At 36.8% G+C, this 18120-nt stretch overlaps 2 protein-coding genes across 2 annotated transcripts; one reads left to right on the plus strand and one right to left on the minus strand.

The window, feature by feature from the left end:
* Positions 1-866: 866 nt before the first annotated feature.
* LOC101174493 (proline-serine-threonine phosphatase-interacting protein 1) lies at positions 867-8219 on the plus strand. Its single transcript, XM_011492809.2, has 15 exons — positions 867-1041; positions 1492-1592; positions 2980-3054; positions 3723-3757; positions 3855-3961; positions 4160-4222; positions 4431-4523; positions 4932-4977; positions 5146-5225; positions 5557-5655; positions 5859-5955; positions 6125-6269; positions 6435-6520; positions 7368-7486; positions 7619-8219. Exons 1-15 carry the CDS (start codon positions 1009-1011, stop codon positions 7748-7750), a joined length of 1311 nt encoding a protein of 436 aa, XP_011491111.1. The 5' UTR covers positions 867-1008; the 3' UTR covers positions 7751-8219.
* Positions 8220-9420: 1201 nt separating this feature from the next.
* On the minus strand, positions 9421-18120 carry LOC101165292 (tetraspanin-3). The gene is made up of 7 exons (XM_004067278.3): positions 17896-18120; positions 12624-12815; positions 11745-11819; positions 11474-11575; positions 11226-11378; positions 11011-11094; positions 9421-10507 (listed from the first exon to the last, which is right to left on the minus strand). Exons 1-7 carry the CDS (start codon positions 17956-17958, stop codon positions 10415-10417), a joined length of 762 nt encoding a protein of 253 aa, XP_004067326.1. The 5' UTR covers positions 17959-18120; the 3' UTR covers positions 9421-10414.

Here is an 18120-nt window from a genome sequence, read left to right on the forward strand (position 1 = left end):
CAAGGTGGACCCTGGACAGGTTGCCAGTCTGTTGCAGGGCTACACAATCACACACACATACATACACAAACTCAACTACACACCTATCAGGACAATTTAGAGACACCAATTCACCTATGAGGCATGTGAGAGGAAGCTTGAGTGCCCAGAGAAAACCCACGCATGCACAGGGAGAACATGCAAACTCCACACAGAGAAGTCCCAACTGGGATTTGAACCAGTGTCTTCTCACCATGAGCCCAGAGAGCCAACTGCTAATCCTGCTTTTGTTAAAAAAAAAAAAGAAATAAAATATCCGACCAATCTTAAAAAATGTGTGAAAATTATTTTAAAACAACTTTACAAAATAAAATCATCCTTAAAGTCAATCACATAAAACGCTTACCGGTAATAGGTTGCTATCCATTATTTACCATCTCTGTAAAGAACGCATCATCTATCCAGACTTCTCAGATTATTATGGATCAACTTAAAATAAAAGGAAACACAGTAGAAATTGTTATGCTGCAGCAAACTCCCAGAAAAATAGAAATCAGCCCAAATTCTCAGTATTTCTGAACCAAGACAGAACCTATGCACTCTATGTTTGATAGTTTGTTTAAATATATTTATATATAGTTATCAAACTTTGTACAAATGTCTCCGCTGTAGCTAAAAATGTTCTATCATATGTTCTTTTTTTATCTGCTGCAACCGCTATTGAGCAGGCAGACACTGTGGGCACATTTCTGGACAGCCTGTAAAAAGTCTTGCTCTACTTTCAACTTCAAATAGAAAACCTTTAGCTTCTGTCAGAGAAAAGGGGCGGAGCGACTGACTTCACTGTGGTCAGTGACATCACGGGACAAAAGCTCTTCCTCATTTAGAATGACTCACTTGGTGTTTAAGCCCCTCCAGCCCTTAAAACTGTTCAGAAAGCTAAATAGTTGAAAGACCTTAACAGCTCCTTTTAATTTGTTGATATGAAATTGATTCTTCAGCAGAGTCCTGTTGGTGAAAGCTAAACAAATGTCAGTTTTGATGTTTAAAGATGCATTCTGGGTAAGTCTGCTACTGTGGTCTCACAGCTTTCTGTGGTTTCCTGATATACAAGGTTCTTAAAGTAGGTTTTATTCTCTTAAAGTGCAAAAATTAAAAAAAATTTTACTCGGCATGTAAACTCAGTGCATTAATTGTTATGAGGCGTGTTGCAGTAAATGGGCAGAAACTGCTATGGATAATATGCAATGTAAAGTTATTTTCAGCTATACATGCTATAAACCCCTAAAGTTTAAGTTTATTGGAAATTGTTTCATATAATAATATGAAAAGATACTTAGCGATTTTACCAATGACTAAACACGACTTCATGCCCTAAACCGCTGTTCTCATAAGTTAACTTGCAACTTCTGCATTTTCACCAAAATGGACTCTAGGATCCACTCAAGGATGTGTTGTCACAGTTGTTGGTCTCTACTTTTTGGTGCAGCTTTTCTTTCTTTCTCAATGCAGGGGTCTGATTTCATCTGTCATGCCGGTTATGATGCTATAATCCAGAGGTTACGAGATGGGAGGCAAATGTGCAAGGATGTGGAGGAGCTTTTTAAGATGAGGTTGTATTTCAGTAACTGAATCCAAAATGGACCACTCAAATGAGAGAGTTTATAAAATTATCTGCTACTCATGTCTGGTAGACATGGCTGCAGACTGGCTGCCTTTGCAAAGAATTGTCCCTGTTATTCCCCCCCATCACGGGAGATATTTGAACTGCATCGCAAAAGTATTTCGAGGGTTATCATGCAAAAAAAAGCCTAATAATGATTTCTGTAAACAGTGTTTGTCTTTTTTTAAAGGTGCTAAACCACACATGTGGATCAGAATAAAGAATTTTAAAATATAATGTTCTTAAAATATCCTCTACGGTTCTAACATTCTTAGCGCACCACTTTATTCTCTTCACTGTCAAGGCAACACTTTTATTGTGTTTTTTTCTGCAAAACAAAGTAAACTTGTGATTAAAAAAAGTTAAATTAACAGCAGGGATATTTTTAGCTGTTTTAAACAAAACTGGTTTAACTCACAGAATGCTAAAGTGCATTTTACAATGTCAGCAGTGCCTTTTTTTATGTGAAAATGCAAAACTTGTGAACATTTTTGCGCGGCACTGAGACAAAAGATGCAGCTAAAAACCTTTTCTGACATGTCCTCAAGGTCAGATGAAGTACCGGTAAACCCAAAGTCAGATGGCAAATAAAACGTTTTTCACCACGTCAAAGTAAAGAACAACACAGTTCACATCATGTGGCTTCTGAAACAATTCATCCATCCATCCATTTTCCAAACCCACTTCCTCCCTTTTGGGGTCACAGGGTAGCTGGAACCTAACCCAGCCCCTGTTGAACAAAAGCAGTGTACACTCTGGATAGGTTGCCAATCCATCGTAGGGCTCTAAATACAATGTTTATCTCTCCTAACTCAAAGTTGTTGTAACTTTTAATATTCTAGCCTCACATGGTTGCAGTGGGATTCTGGTCCACTCTCCAGTAGACTAATTTTCTGATTTCAGTATCATCATCAAGATCAGATTATAGTGATGGAGTTTGACACGCAGCTTTAGGATGTTTCCAACACCTCAGGTCATTGTCTGACCTTCAGGGGAAAATTGCTCAAAAGTTGACCCCTGAAAAACATGTGCTTGAAATGTTTTGCTAAGGTTGGAAATGTTTTGTTGTCATTAAATGTTAGGCTTGAAAAGTTTAGAAAAATCGCCCTGAAACTCTGATATTTATTTATGTTAATCTGCGCTACTGGTTCCAAGTTTTTTTTTTTTTAGCACACCTAAAAGCAAGCAGCAACATTGTCAACTTTTTATGGACATTAGTTCTAATTAAGCTGATCACGTTCAGTAACATAACCTGTTGGTAATAAATACTTCTTTATACATGGAGAGCAACATTGCTGGGATTCAGTATAATGTGTCCAAACTTTTAATATCCAAAGGGCACTCGCAGAAGAGAAGTATGGAAAGGAACTGGTGACTATTGCTCACAAAGCTGGGGGAAGCACGGAAATCAGGTAAAAAGACATTGCTTCACACTCGGTAATGGTTTAAAATAATTTCTTTTAAAATTCTTGGCATAAATATGTCAAAAGGCTAACTCATTGGGGGGTTGTATGATGACTTTTATACACAATGAAGGCTGTTTTCGACTGAGTAACCAATGAGGTAAAAGGTCACACTTGTTACCTTTGAAAAAGCTTTATCCTTAGGGGAAATGCACGTTTGTGCACTTTTGAGCAAAAAGAAATAGAAAGTAATTGTGTTTCACAGACTGCAGCAAATGTGCAACCCACCACCCAAGAAAGTTGGTCATTAACCTTTGTCTTCTGATTGTTGTCAATGGCAATATCAAACAAGAGGATTGGTTTTATGTCAGGAGAACACTAAATATGAATTAAACCTTCTGCAGTGCAAATTTGCTTTTCGTAGAAAATAAAAAAGATGTGTGCAGTTGCCATTGCAAAGCATAAATCTTTGTGGTTAAAATTAACTAAAACATTTTTGTCTTGGTCATAGTGTTGTGACATGGTATCATACAGTGTGTCAGTTCCTTTTTTAAACAGTTCTCAGGGCAGCATTTGAAAAAGGAGGTGCTCTACTTCTTTGCAAAAGAAGGAAATTATCTTAAGGCAGTTGATCAAAAATGTCCTTAAAAAGACTGTTTCTTTTGTTTGTTTTTTAGCACCATGAGAGTGTCCTTTGAGCAGCTTAAAACTCGTAAGTCCTTTCACCATTTTCAGACATGTTTAATTAGCGCTGTGCTCAAACAGTCTAGTGGATTTTGGTTTCAATGTTTGCATCTGTTATTCTGCAGAAATTGAGAACATTGGGAACTTTCACATCCAATTATCGGACAAACTGAAAGAGGAGGTGAAAAAAATGGAAACTTTCCGAGAACATCAGAAAGAACAGAGGAAGAAGGTATTTGGCGAAATAGGACTTCATCTTTTCTAGAAAAGACATCCATTAGAATTGAGTTCTATGAGTGACATTAAAGGCAAAAGAAAAAATGAGGGAGTTAGTTAGGGAGTTATGTAATTCCATCGGGATCTTATTTAGAAATACAATTGTTGTGAGAGCTTTTTTAAATTTAATTTTTATTGTCTATTTTACCTGTAGTTTGAAAGCATCATGGAGAAGATTCAGAAGAAAAAGGTTGCTTTGTACAAGAAGACTATGGAGGTGAGACATTCCTATATTGCTGTAAATAAAGTTAAGTGACTGTTTTGGCATGTATAATTTAAAGTAAAATCCTTTAAATGTTTATTTTTCTGCTTCATGACATTTTTTTTAATGGTAAATACAGTAATTACACACATATTTGCTACATTTCCAAAGTAAAATAGAATTTAAATTTTGATCCTGCGCTTTTAATGACTTTCTCCTTCAGTCAAAGAAGAACTATGACGTGAAATGCAGAGAGGCCAATGAAGTAGAGCAGGGGGCCGAGAAAACAAATGCTGCAGCCAAAAATCCTGACAAGGTATGCATGTTAAAAATAAATAAATAAAAACAAAGGGATCATTTAAACTGTTGACAACAAGCAAGGAAGTCAAGTTTAAAATGTTTAGGACATTTGTGATGACCGTACTGTAATCAGTCCCTGTAAATTATTGACAAACAAAAAGGTTCAAACTGTGATATTTCCAGTCGACAACAAACTCCCAGCTGATGGCAGGGAAGAAATGATAGTGTCACACTGCATTTTTCCAATGACAAATGAGATGGAGTTGACAAATTGAGATCAGTGCTTTTCCTTCTTCACATCTTCATTCACCTTTTTGAAAAGTCAATTTATTCACAGACAAATAAATCATTAAGACCCCAGACTGTGGGTGCACTTTGTCACACCACACATGTCACTTATTTCCTGTTAACACTTGTCTTCCAGCTACGTCACAAGACAAAACAATGCAGACAAGCAGCCAATGAAGCAGGTAACCTCCACACATTCTATTTCTGACCTGCACTTGTGCTTTTGCTGCACGCACGTTTTGCAGTTACACAGCAAATCTGAATAGGCACTGAACAAACTCACCTTTCTGCAAACGCTTTTTTTGTAATATTTCTGTTTTTGGAATAACTAACACAACCATGTTGTACAGAAAAGCTTTACATGAACAACATACATCAACTGGAAGAAATTCGCCAGGACTGGGAGGAGACGCACAAAAGCATGTGTGAGGTACTGCAGCAGCAAAATGCTCCCTTAGTCAAAGCTAGAATAAAAGCTTCTGTAACTCAACAAACCAAACCACAAAGCAACTGCCTGAATGACTGCTGCCCGGTGAGGAAGTGTGCATCTGATATTCAGAGACTACTAAAAATAACTGCCTTTACTGTCATAAAGGAACATCGTCAGATCAAAGCAATCCTGTTGAAGGTTTCTGTATGTTTTTTCCAAGTTTGTGGTATCACTGGCTATATTATCAGTGCATGATTTGCGACCCAAATTCTAACAAAAAGATAAGAAACCTGAAAAAGATTAATTCTAGTGGTTTCTGAATGTGTTTTAGGTGTTCCAGGAGCTGGAGGGAGATCGCATCAGCACGGTCAGGTGTGCTCTTTGGGACCACTGCAACCATTTCTCCATGCAGTGTGTCAAAGACGACGAGGTGGGGTTGTTTTAATCTTTGTAAACCTTTTTGTTTCTTAGGTTAAGTTTCAACAGAAAAGGTACAAAAATCTTGTTCAAAGATCAAATTAATGCAGTTATGCAAAAAAATATATATATTGAAACCTAAATCTTACTACATGAGTGTTACAAAATTATACAGGAACTCTGTGCAACCCTGATTTCCGTCTCTTTGCAAACCAGCTTTATGAAGAGGTGAGAACGTTTCTCGAGCAATGCGACATCGTCACAGACAACAACAGCTTCATCAAGATGAAATCAACAGGGTCGAGACCACCGGGTGAGCTTTCACTGCAGCAGAGATGGAGAAGCAGCATGAAAATATATATATAAAGCCAGACTTCAAATCAACTCCTGAACCTTGTCTTTCAGTTGACATCAAGACAGACAGCAGCCGTGAACTTCTCAAAACCAGCCGCTTACCTCTCTCTCTCTCTTTTTTTTTACAGAGCCCATAGTGTTTGAAAGCTATTATCAGGGTGTGAGAATGAGGAACAGCAATGATCTGAGGAACAGCAATTCCTCAGAAGGAGAAGACATGACAGCGAAATTTGAACTAAATAACAGGAGGGAGAGTCGAATAGATGGAGCCAGGTAAAAAAAAAAGCCTGACAGCATTTGCAGGATTTTTTAAAGAATAGAAAAACCATCACTACTGCTTTCTAATAATTAATGCATGTTGCAAGAAAAAAACCCCATTGTAGTTTTAACTGATAGTTAATTCTTTGGAAGTCAATGTGAGACTCTTTCTATGCACAGGTGCTTTGACCCTTTAATCAGAGACTCCATAACCAGTGATAATGACAGAAGAATCTCACAGTCAACACTGACATCTACTGAAAACAGTAAGTATTGCAACCGATTTCTGCTAGACTGGTTGTAAATTATAACGACACCTGAATGTGAATGATTACAACACACCAAAATATCCTGGAAAATGCTATGGGGTTTTATTCTGATGTACGGTGGCCGAGAGAGCTCAACACACTAATTTAACATAAGACGCTAGAGTCGACACCTTCAAGTTAAAAAATAAAGCTTCGTCAACTTCACTCTGGAAGTTGCCACTAGCTCTATGTGCTGCAAATTGAAATCATGAAACACAACATGTTAGCTCCTTTTCTGTGAAAAAAATAAAATTATTATTCTTGAAAATAAAGATTCAATAAATTGGGGGCCTAATTTGAGTTGTTTTTGTCACAGGAACGGAACTACTCAGGTTTAAAAATGATTAAAAGAATAAAACTGTAAATGTACTACAAGTACATTTAGAATATACTAAAAGTGAGGCAGTATAAGTGAAGTTTACTTTTTATAAACTATATTTTGTAAATTTAAAATGTTGCAACTTCTGAAGAACTATTCAGTTTGTATACTTCATATACTGCATGTACAGGGTCTGTGATATACTTGCTATACTTATACTTAAGTGTACTTAGTATAATGAACTTCAAGTGTACTACTTTTTGCTATAAAGACATGTGGTGTTATTTTTACTCTTAGCTCTTTTAGCCATCTTTATCAGGATCAATCTGCAGTAACAAAAAAGGTTCATCTTTATGAGCATTTAAAAGAGATGATATGGTGAAGTAATTAATGCACTAGAATAAAGACTATGTAGAGGAAAAATGGGAATGAGCTCAAAGAAGCTGAGGCTTTCCATGTCCAATGTTCTGCCTTGACTGTACTCAGATAAGATGGAAGAGAGTGGATATGCAGCCCTTCCAGGTCCTTCACAACAAGCATCTTTAGTGTCTGCTTCAACTGACCAGGACCAGTTCTACATTGTGAATTATGAGTACAATGCACAGGTAAAAATGTCTCTTATGATTAATTTAAAAATGATAAAAGTTAGCTATTGTGAAATACTGCTTATCTTTTTCTTTTTTTCTTTTTTCCATGGATGTGCACCAATATTTGATGTCTTCACATGGATTGAGCAGGAGGGGGATGAGCTGTCTGTGAGCAGGGGGGATGTGGTCCGGTTGTTGGTGCAAGGACTGGATGGATGGTGGACGGTGGAGAGGAATGGGTGCTGTGGACTGGTGCCAGGAAATTATCTGGGCAAAATTTGACAATGCATTTGCAAACGGATTGATCCAACAACACCATGTAAAAGTTGACCATCTTTAGCCTTCAAACCCAAAATGTCATCTGAAGCAGTTTATTTATGAAAAAGGAATGTATTTTACCTCCTAACATGGAGCTACATGTCAAACTCTTCCCCCAACCCCATACATAAAAGATGTGGGATAAAAGATGCATATTTACAAAGAAGAATTTAAAAAATGGTTATGCGAAAATGTTCATATCTAGATTTGCACGGGTACTGTAGACAGGAACTAGTAGCATTTGTTAAATGCACATTAAAAAGTTAATATCCCAAGTGAAAGTGTATTAACAAACTATGCAAATTGATACTTTATATATCTATGTATATATAGTTTTTTTTTTTACACTTCCTAGAAATTGTGAAGCTTAAAAACATGGAGAGTCTGTACTTCATGAATTGACAAATAAATGTATTTTAGTGTTTTTATTTTATTTTATTTGCAAGACAAGGTAAACGTGTTTAAAAATTGTATGCGTCAATACAAAACAGGTGTAATCAATTGACAGTAATCAATCATTAACAAGGTTTTTGCCAGTGGTTTCTTTTAAAACTTACACTTTTTAAGGTCAATTGTCTTCTAGTTGTTGTTTATTGATTGTGAAATAGAGCTGTTTTTGTAACAGTTTAAAACAATTATTGGTCCTACCTTTCTAAGGTGTCCTCCTCCACAAAGAGCTCTGCAACTTTCATGTAAAAGTCCATCTCAGCTTCTTTAGTCTCCAAGTCTCATAGTAGATCTGTAGTATTTTACTTTGGAATTTAGTTTAAATATAGAAAAGATCAGCTTATAGCTGCATTGCCTTTTTTAAAATGAGGATAGCTAGAATGTAGTCTCATGAGCGCCCCCCAAGGGTGACGCAGTGTACTGTCTGCCCACCTCATGACATTGCTCCCCAATGAAAGAAATGACAGAAAGCGGACATTGTTCACGTATGCCAAATCTCCCTGCACTCTGTAAACCTGATACTGTGAAGGAGAAATGATACGATCCACACATCACCTCCTTCACTTAGGAGAAACGCCCCATGTTGCTGACTCCCCTCAGGTGTGTACGCCCATAAATGTTAGAAATTATTTAAATCATAATAGAAAAAAAAACCTTGATAACGTATCAGTGGATAAATGTAGATTTTAATTATAATGGATTATATTCAGGCATTTCCTCCCCCTTTGGCACATCATTAAATCTTTGCTCCAGCTTCCTGTTCTTTTTCAGAATAAATGTAAAAAGTGTGAAAGCTTCTTTCAATGTATAGTGCTTCAGTCAAAACACCGCAGATCAGCTGCTCCTGGTGGTTCTACTACTTAAAGCTGTACAGATAAAGGAGAAATGAGGATTCTACCTCATTGCTGATATTTATTTCTGATCATGCAAGATGTCCTTCTGCTTCGTATGATAGCTTTAATTTTTGTCTTTTTTAAGACAGTTCTTAAAATGTATATAATTTTATGTGCAAAAATTTGCATTTTAAGTTTGATTTATAGAAGCAAATATTTATAAAATGACTTCTTTTTCAGGTACTTGTTACCAACCATAGAACATATCATGCCAAACAATGTCACATATGAAATAACAATAATATTACATCACATCACATGTAGAGATAAGGATTACATTTCAAGAAAAAGCAGTCTGGTTGAAATTTACAGGTTTATTTTTTTTTTGTGTCTCCATTTCAATACAATTAATGACTCATTTTTCCAGAAGCACAAAGCAACTATGGAAAAACTTAACAAATTTAACATGTCTACAATATTCCCAGATCAAAAACTACCAGTAAATGAGGAAAGAAATATAAACAAACTAAAGAATTCTGGTATCACTTTTAATAGCTCTCATTTGTGGCACCAAAACTAAAAAGGTGGGTTTGCTATTTATACTTTACCTCACTCATTGGACAGACTCATCAAAAACCATTTTTGCCACAATCTAATTTTTAATAAAGATGAGGAACTTTTTCTACCAAACACAAACATAAAAGGAAATGTCAAATGAAAAATGAATGGAAAAAATACTCACTTCTGCTTCATTGTTGTTCCTTATTATCTAAACACTGTATGCCTAAAGTGACTAAGATAAAAAAAATATTGGAAATTTACAGCACAAATTAAAGAAACAAAACAAAACAAAAAAACTCTTGTCAGATGAGGATTTTAGGAGTAGTGTACATTTGTACATTTTCTATACCAAAGCTTGTGCACTTTTACAACCATCAGAGCTGCAGTGCAAATTTGCACATCAGCTAATACATTCAATACAGCACCTCTGGTCAAATGTTCACACTTCTTCACATGACCCGTCATCATCCTCACATTTCATAAATCACCAAAAGAAATCTACAACAGTAATGTTACACTTGTCGCATACAACTTTGGCATTTACATCTAGAAATGAGCGAGAAAAGGAGAAACATTTAACTTATACAGCATGACAATAAAGAGCAGTTTTTTCTCTTTAAACCACCCCAAAAAAAACAAAAAAACAACCTCATTGTTAGTGTTTGCTACTCCATCTTGAGTTGTGCAAAGTGTGTTTGAGCTTATATAACTACAGCTGAACTACTGTGAACGGTTCTGATGGCGATCCTGTTGAGTGTCTGGGTGCTGCGTTGACCGGCTGCATCCTTCATGCGTAGCTATTGGTTGTGACCAGCAGCTCGTACGCCGGGTCATGGCCCCTCCTGCACAGCACCACGCAGGCACAGAGCATGCCCAGCATCTGCAGGGAGAAAAACAGGACTTGTATTTCACTAACCTGTGTTCAGCCCTGTGGCTCTCATTGAGTATCGGCTTTGCTGAGGTTCCTTTTTTGGTCATTGTGCTGCCGTACCACAAAAGCAGAGGCAGCAGCAATACCTTTTTCACACCTACCCAGAATGCAGAGCTTTTTTATACCCCTGTGGTCAAGTGAAATATCGATTTGTCCCATTGAAACACAAATGCAATACTTTAGTAGAACAAATTCAGAACTTCCAGTCTGATTAGAGTTGAATTTATGCTTTAAAATCCTTCACTGCTGATTACCATTCTACTTTTTCTGTCTTTCCTAATTACAGCTTTTGCAGTGGGGCAGGAAGACAGCTCTAAAAAGACCAGCTTAACCTCTAAGCCATCCAAGGCAGACAAACCACATGTCAACCTCCACGGTATTTTTGGGTTCCCCATAATAAGCAAACAGACATCATCGTTTTGCTTTCGGCTTCCAACACTTTGAATCGTTACCTGTATAGACGCAAAGGTTAATGCCGCCCATATCACGTACATCATTATCTCCTTTAATTTCTTCACAACAAGGGCTTCACAACCCTGAAAGAAAATACACAGAGGGGGTTTGTAGCAATAAACTCCTAACAATGCTGCAAGTCAACGCTGTATCAGCCTAACATTTCTACGCTTGAATTTTTAAACGCATAGAAGGCGGGGGTTTCTGTTAGTACCTCTTGGTACAGGTCACCAGGTCGAGTAAGGGTGCCGGTGCAGTTGCTGATGTTGGGCTGACAGCAGCTCACTGGGACACTGTTATTCTTGGATTCTATAAACCAGTGCGTGTTCCTCCAGTCAGAGTAGTTGTGAATCCCACAGCAGTGGAGCTGCAGAAGGAAAACCCAGTTAAAAGTTTACAACTTAGATCTTAAAAAAAAACCTGTAAAAAAAAAATTGCACAAAGTTTCCGGTTTTTCCTCACCTGCTTCTGCACGTAGTCAATAGCACGACTGGGAGCATCAGAATTGATCCCACTGTACTCATTGTAAACCTTCTGAATGGAGTGATTAACCTGATCTTCAACCTGGAAGAAATGAGCATTTGCAGTCACTTTCAGTGATAGCTGCTTAATGGAAGCAACAACCATTTACCCTCATCCAACAAGCCAATATTATGCATTATGAGCTCCACATGTTTATTTTTCATCCAACCCACTGGAAGAGGCAGAATTGTTCCAGTCAGCTTCTGTTTACCTTTGCCCTGTATATGTAGCCAAGCACCACCACCACACACTCAGTCACAAAGACCAGCAGAAGAATGGCAGCAAACTGCAACGACACAAAGAGATTACACACGTGCATTTGGGTTTCCCTTTCAATAAAAAACTACATTAGACATGATATGACCAAAGTCTTACAGATACAAACAGTGGTAACGATGTGGAACAAACCCTGCATCTTCCTCTTAATGGCAAAAATGTACCGGTAACTCTATGAGGTCTAAATTCACATTTTACCTCAATAAAAGAGTTTTACTATGGAGCTTTGTTTACATGGAATAGTCTGCGAAAAGATCTTAAAGCTACACTCACTGATTCCTTTAGGAAGGGGTTTTATCACAGCAGCCCCTATTTATGACCCCTGTTTGTACTCATTACAAACATTCTTTCATTTTTAGGTATTTAAATTTGCTTTATGTATTTATTCAATATTTTAGCATTTCATTTATTATGGCTTTAGAACTTTTAAACGTTTTAAGTGTCATCTTGAAAAATATAATTAATTAGAAGTAAATCTATTAGAACAGAAAGCTTTTACTCCTTTTGGCTACAACAAAGCAGATTATTTCGATGGTTTTAAACAGCACACTGGTATTGTTATAGCCACAGACAATAAAAAGAAAAGGAGAAAAATTGCCACAGTCTTACCAAAGCAAATACTAACCAGAAATCTTTTTACAGAGCAGAGGCAGAGTTAAAATGCTTGTGGCAATAGGGAGTCACAAAAACGCATCCCTGTAAACTCTCATCTTTTTATGCTGCTTGATTTTTCTTTCACATCCTAACATGACACAGACCAACAGTATTTCAACTTGTGTATCAAAAAGAAAAAATCCTACTGGTCAACACTCACGGTTGCCAAGCCACAAGAGCTTTCACGTATTGTTGCACAGCAGCCGATCAAGCCTATGATGAACAGAAGAGTGCCGACAGCGATGATCACCACAGCAGGAATCAAAGTGTACACATCTTCAAAGAAGTGGTCATAGTCGTCATAGGAGATGAACACATAGGCTCCGATGTAGCATAAAATTCCAGCTGCAGCCTGCAAAGACAGACAGAAAGGAAAAAGCAGCTCAATACAGAGTCTGTTTAGATGCACACCAAAAATAGATACTATATCTGGCTTTGGACTAAGATTATTCAAGTAATCAAGTATACAGGATATTTTAAAGTATTTATCCCACTAATACAGTTCTTTGAGTTTGAGAAATCTGATTAGCAGAAAACTATTCCTCCACCCAAAATCAGATGTTTTATTTTAAATTACATGTATTAATCTGAAGAATGCGCAAAATAAAGTGAAAAAGATCACAGAAAATGGCATTACAGTGTGACTGGAAAAAAAAAAAGAACAGTCATCTTTTCTCCTTGGAAGAAAAACAGAGAAGTGCAGCAGCATGTGCCGTATTTTGCAGACCTGAGTAGGAAAACTCTGAGATCACACCCAGTTATTTACACAATAAAAGACCAGATGTTAAAATTTTACACAGGAGAGTTTTTGAAGCAAGTTGTTCATCCAATCAAATTATACCATCTTAAAATCCTTTCTATATGAAATAAATCAATTATTAATTAGAATTGATATTTGAAAGTAACTTTTGGATACAGGTAGGTTTATTTTACTATAATGTCAAAACAACCAAGGGACATCACAGCAGACAACACACATGTGATGGTAGCAAAAAATGATCAAACCATAATACCAGTCCTATGAGTGGAAACACTTTGAATTTTGCAAAGACACGGTAGAAAAAAAGTCACCTTTAAGACGGATAAATAAAACCAGATTATACCATGGTCCAGATGAATTCTCGATTCTGATTGGCTGCTGGGTGCGCATTAAGAAGTGATATACCACAGTGATAACGCAGGCCTAAAAAAGAAGCTTAAATGTTCACCTAGCTTAAATGTTCTGTATCACTGCGCTGGCTTCTTTAAAACAAACTTTTGCTTCATTATCTGGAAGAAAACAAGCGGTTAGAGGTGAACTTTCTTTCTGAACTGATGCTTTATTTAACCCATCGTGATGATCAGCATATATATCCTTTGCCGCTGCACTCAAGGTCACAGTAACGTGACAATGTGCCGCACCACGTAACAAATAGTCCACTTTTTGTGAAAAAAGCGACTCAAACTGAAAAAATAACAAGAATAAAGTACTAAAAACTGGTTGAATATTTATTTCTTCTGTAAGTGACCATGCTCTATGCTGGCTAATGGCCTTCGAAGTGTGCATCATCAAAAATTATCGCACTTCGAGTCAGACGGTTCAGGCTTCCGTGGCGGAGTGTTAATTTCTGATAATGCACACTTCGTCAGCCATTAACCATTCCTTAAAGTCTCTAAAAAAACAGAGTAACGTGCACTGCAAATTGCGCAGGAGGCATATTCTTTCTAAAAATGTAAATACCACCAATGTTTTTCATCAGCTAAAGCAGAGCCACCAAGCTTGCTTTATCTCAGACTGAAATAACGATGATGGTAAGACCAGCACAGCAGCAACAGTCTAAACTATAAGAAGAAATTCTGAGAAATTGCTTTTAGTTCCTAGCTTATTCACAGGATGTGGACAAAAATGTTTCTCAATTCTATGTTTGTTCTGTGAAACTTGAAATTATTAGAATTTATTTGTAGAATTAATGCTTTATTTTTAAATGGAACTGATCAAGCAGTTTAGCATTCGGTTTTTTATATGTGCTCTTTTGAAAATGGAAGCCTTTGCTTTAATTTTCTGTTTAGTTTGTAATAAAAATGCCTTTTCTAATTTGGAGAAAAAAAACAACCTGTTGTATTATGTTCCTTCGGTGAATTCATTATGTGTAAAGCTTGATAAGAAATAAATACAACCTGTAATCTTCTGATAATTACACATTTTACACATTTGTTTTATGACCCACAAAATGTTCAAATTTGACAAATATAGTTACTTGGCTTATATCGTGATAAATATCGTAATCGCCTGATATGTAAAAATCCATATTGTGATAGAAAGAAATTCCATTTAGCCGAGCCCCAATGTAATGTTGAAAAAGAAAACACAATAAGAAACCGGAGACAAAGGGACATCGCTGATTGGTTGACATTATGTAGTATCCCGCTTCATGCCAAATAACTTTCAGTTGAAATGATGGGGAAACGTTATCATCCAATCAGTGATGTCTTTGCAAAATTCAGTTTCTTATTGCTTTGGTTTTTTAACATGACCTTTGGTTTTCTTTAAATTACTTTTACTTTGCAAAATGTTTTTTTCTTTTTTATGGTAACTGAAAAAGGTACATACTATAGTACATCGCTGATTGGATGACGATTCATGTCCATCATTTCAACCGAAAGTTATACGGCACGAAGCGATACTGGATATCGTTTGTTTTTTTAACATTTCATTTTGTGTTCTGGAAATTCCTTTCGTTTTCCGAAATGTTTTTCTTAGTTTAAATTTTCTAAAATGCCAAGCTATTTTTGTAATATTTGTTTTCCTTTTTTTTGAATTGTTGTGATCTCTAAAATGTTTTTGTGTTGAGTAATTTGTTGATGTGATTTGCACTTTTCCTTAGGTTTGGTAACAAGTTAAGTGAAAACATTTTTTTTAAGAAAACAAATTTCACTAAATGAGTGACTGAATGAAATGTTTTACCTGTGTTAGTCTAAATGCATAAGTATGCGTGTGTGAACGTTAGTTGTATTGTTTACATTTTGGCATGTTTATATGTAAAGATTTTAGGAGCCAATAGGTATGTTTCAGTGATGAAAGTCAGGCAAGGAAAAAATCCCTGAACTTTTCTTTGAGCGATATGGCGGGCACAGAGCGAAATTTTGGAAAAATACGTGGTCTTAGATGCATTCTGGTGCATTCTGGCAGCTAGTTATTCACTTCTTTATCAAGAAACTAAGACTAATTGGAGCATCATGATTTGTCATTCAAACCCCTAGTTTGACTCTCCATTAAGGACTTGCTGGTCCTAAAAAAGAATTTGGAAAATTGCTCAAAGTAACACAATCCTACAATCTATGCTTTTCCTTAAAGCTGCAAAACATACAATTGCTAAAATATAGTAACATCAAAGCCCCAAATGGCAAAAAGAACACCAGTAACTATGATATTCTATGAAAATACCTCAGTTATTTATACATTATTTCTGCTTTAGAAATGACTGATGTACAACATCCACTTGCACTGTTTTCTCAAACTATAATTACATCAAAATATGGGATCTGCTTTAAACTATAATTCTATAACATAATACATCAATTCTTTAACACCAATACTAAGTAATCTGGGAAATATCAAAACAAACATACAAACTAAACTAAACATTGTAAACATTATTTTTTAAGGGAGTGCGGGTCCAAACCATCAAATACTTATAATTAATGTTAACTATACTGAACTAAATCATGGTAATTAGGAAATACAAATAAATTAGATAGAGAAATGTATTCAAAATAAAAACTGAAACTCAAAACTAAAATTGAAATTATTTCAAAATGTGGTTTTGAGATTATTTTACACAAAAAAGTATTTGACCTACACTACCTTAAAAATCTTTTTTTTTTTTCCAGCCAAGACCACTTCAATTTGTTTTTTATCGTCTTCTCACAACTGAGGTCGTGACCACGCTCAATAATGACGATGCCTGCCATTATTTTAACACAAATTTGATCGCAAACTCTTCAGATGTGTTTGTGAAAGTTTAGCGTGGGTCCGCCAGTTTTGGTCTCTAGGGAAGCAAGTCACGCTGACCACGTGGTGCAGACAGAGCCAATCAGACCCGTCGACGCATCCGAAAGCAACTAAAACGTCCCGTCATTGGTCAATTAGGCCGGGAAGACGAAAGATGGCCACGACCATAGAGGAAGCGATCTGCGGAGAAATATAGAAAATAAAGCTAAAATTAGCTGATTTCAGACCATTTTCTAATCCGGAAAGCGATTTGTCCGTAGAGATCAGGTCTTTATTTCCCGGAAAGTACGTTCGGTTTGCTCAAAAACCCGGATTTCCGGGAATTCCCGGAAGACTTTCATCACTGTGTTTGTAACGTTTGAGTTTGTGTGGACAGGCGACGCCCCTTTTAGATTTATTATACATTTACACTTGACAGTAATGATAGTAGTACAGAAACGTACTACTATATGGTGCTTTATGATTTTAACCCCCCCCCCCCCCCCCCCCCCCCCATAATCACTCTCCTACCCCACCCCGTGCCTCTTTGTCATCCTTCTCTCTTTTTCCCTCCTCTTCTTTTCTGTCCGGTCCAACAAAAAAACTGTTACAAGTATAATTCATACAAATAAAATAAATAAAGTCAAGTCTAAATTACAAAGGGGTTTATTCAAATATATACCTTGTGTGTCAGAACATTCATAACCTGTTGTAACAGTAAAATATGTCCAACACAAGAGGCCTTCGGCTCTCATCTGTTCGCTCAGCTGTTGGACAGGACAAGTTAAAAAAAAATCCCAATAAGTCATTTATTTAAATCCTTTGATTGGCAATAGGCAAAATTGTGAACTTGGTTGGAATCAATTTAGCATCAGATGTTGGATTTTGTGTAGATGTAATGCAGGCTTTGTTCAAGACAAATACATAGTAATAATAATAATAATAATAATAATAATAATAATAATAATAATAATAATAATAATAATAATGAGGTTCACAACATAGCAAAATAAGAGGGCGGAGGCTATTTTAGGACATAAAGACAGAGCAGGTGCCAAAGCAGATATATCCAGTCAAACAGTGAAATACAAATGCACAGTAGTTTAAATCCAGTTAAACCAGTCTCCAATCTGATTGGCACTTTGTATCGGAGCCTGCGCTCGAGGTGAAGTCATCTTGTTACCTGCTGCATGACATCATTGATGGTTTTGACAAAGCATTTATTTTCAAAGACGCGCTATTCATTTGCACTGCTGTGGGTTTGATCTCTTCCTCCTCAATCTAGGTCATTTCAGCCCGCAAGGACGGCAAAAGTCACATTCGTGCCACATTAAGCAGCTTTTCAGTCGCTAAGCTGCAGACTGCAGCGCATATCTGGCGCAGTCTGCTAGCGTGCTAACAGCCCCCCCATCCCTGGATGCTGCACGCGCTCTCCACCAAACATCTGTCGCTTTCTTCTTACCCAAAATATGAGATTGAGGAAAACCAGGACGGTTTTAGATGACGTAATTCCACACTGCCCCATTCCGTCGCGAGCGCTACACGCTAAACAGTTATGTTGCTTTAGAAAACTGTAATTTTAGGAAAACGTTGGTGCACCTGTGCCTCTGCTGTTAAAATGATAAAATGGCTTCAGTCTGCCCCACCGTGCGGATTCCTCTGGGCTCGACCAATGAAATCTCTGAAA

This window comes from Oryzias latipes, chromosome 3 (genome assembly GCF_002234675.1).
Source record: "Oryzias latipes chromosome 3, ASM223467v1".
Classification (NCBI taxonomy): Eukaryota; Metazoa; Chordata; class Actinopteri; order Beloniformes; family Adrianichthyidae; genus Oryzias; species Oryzias latipes.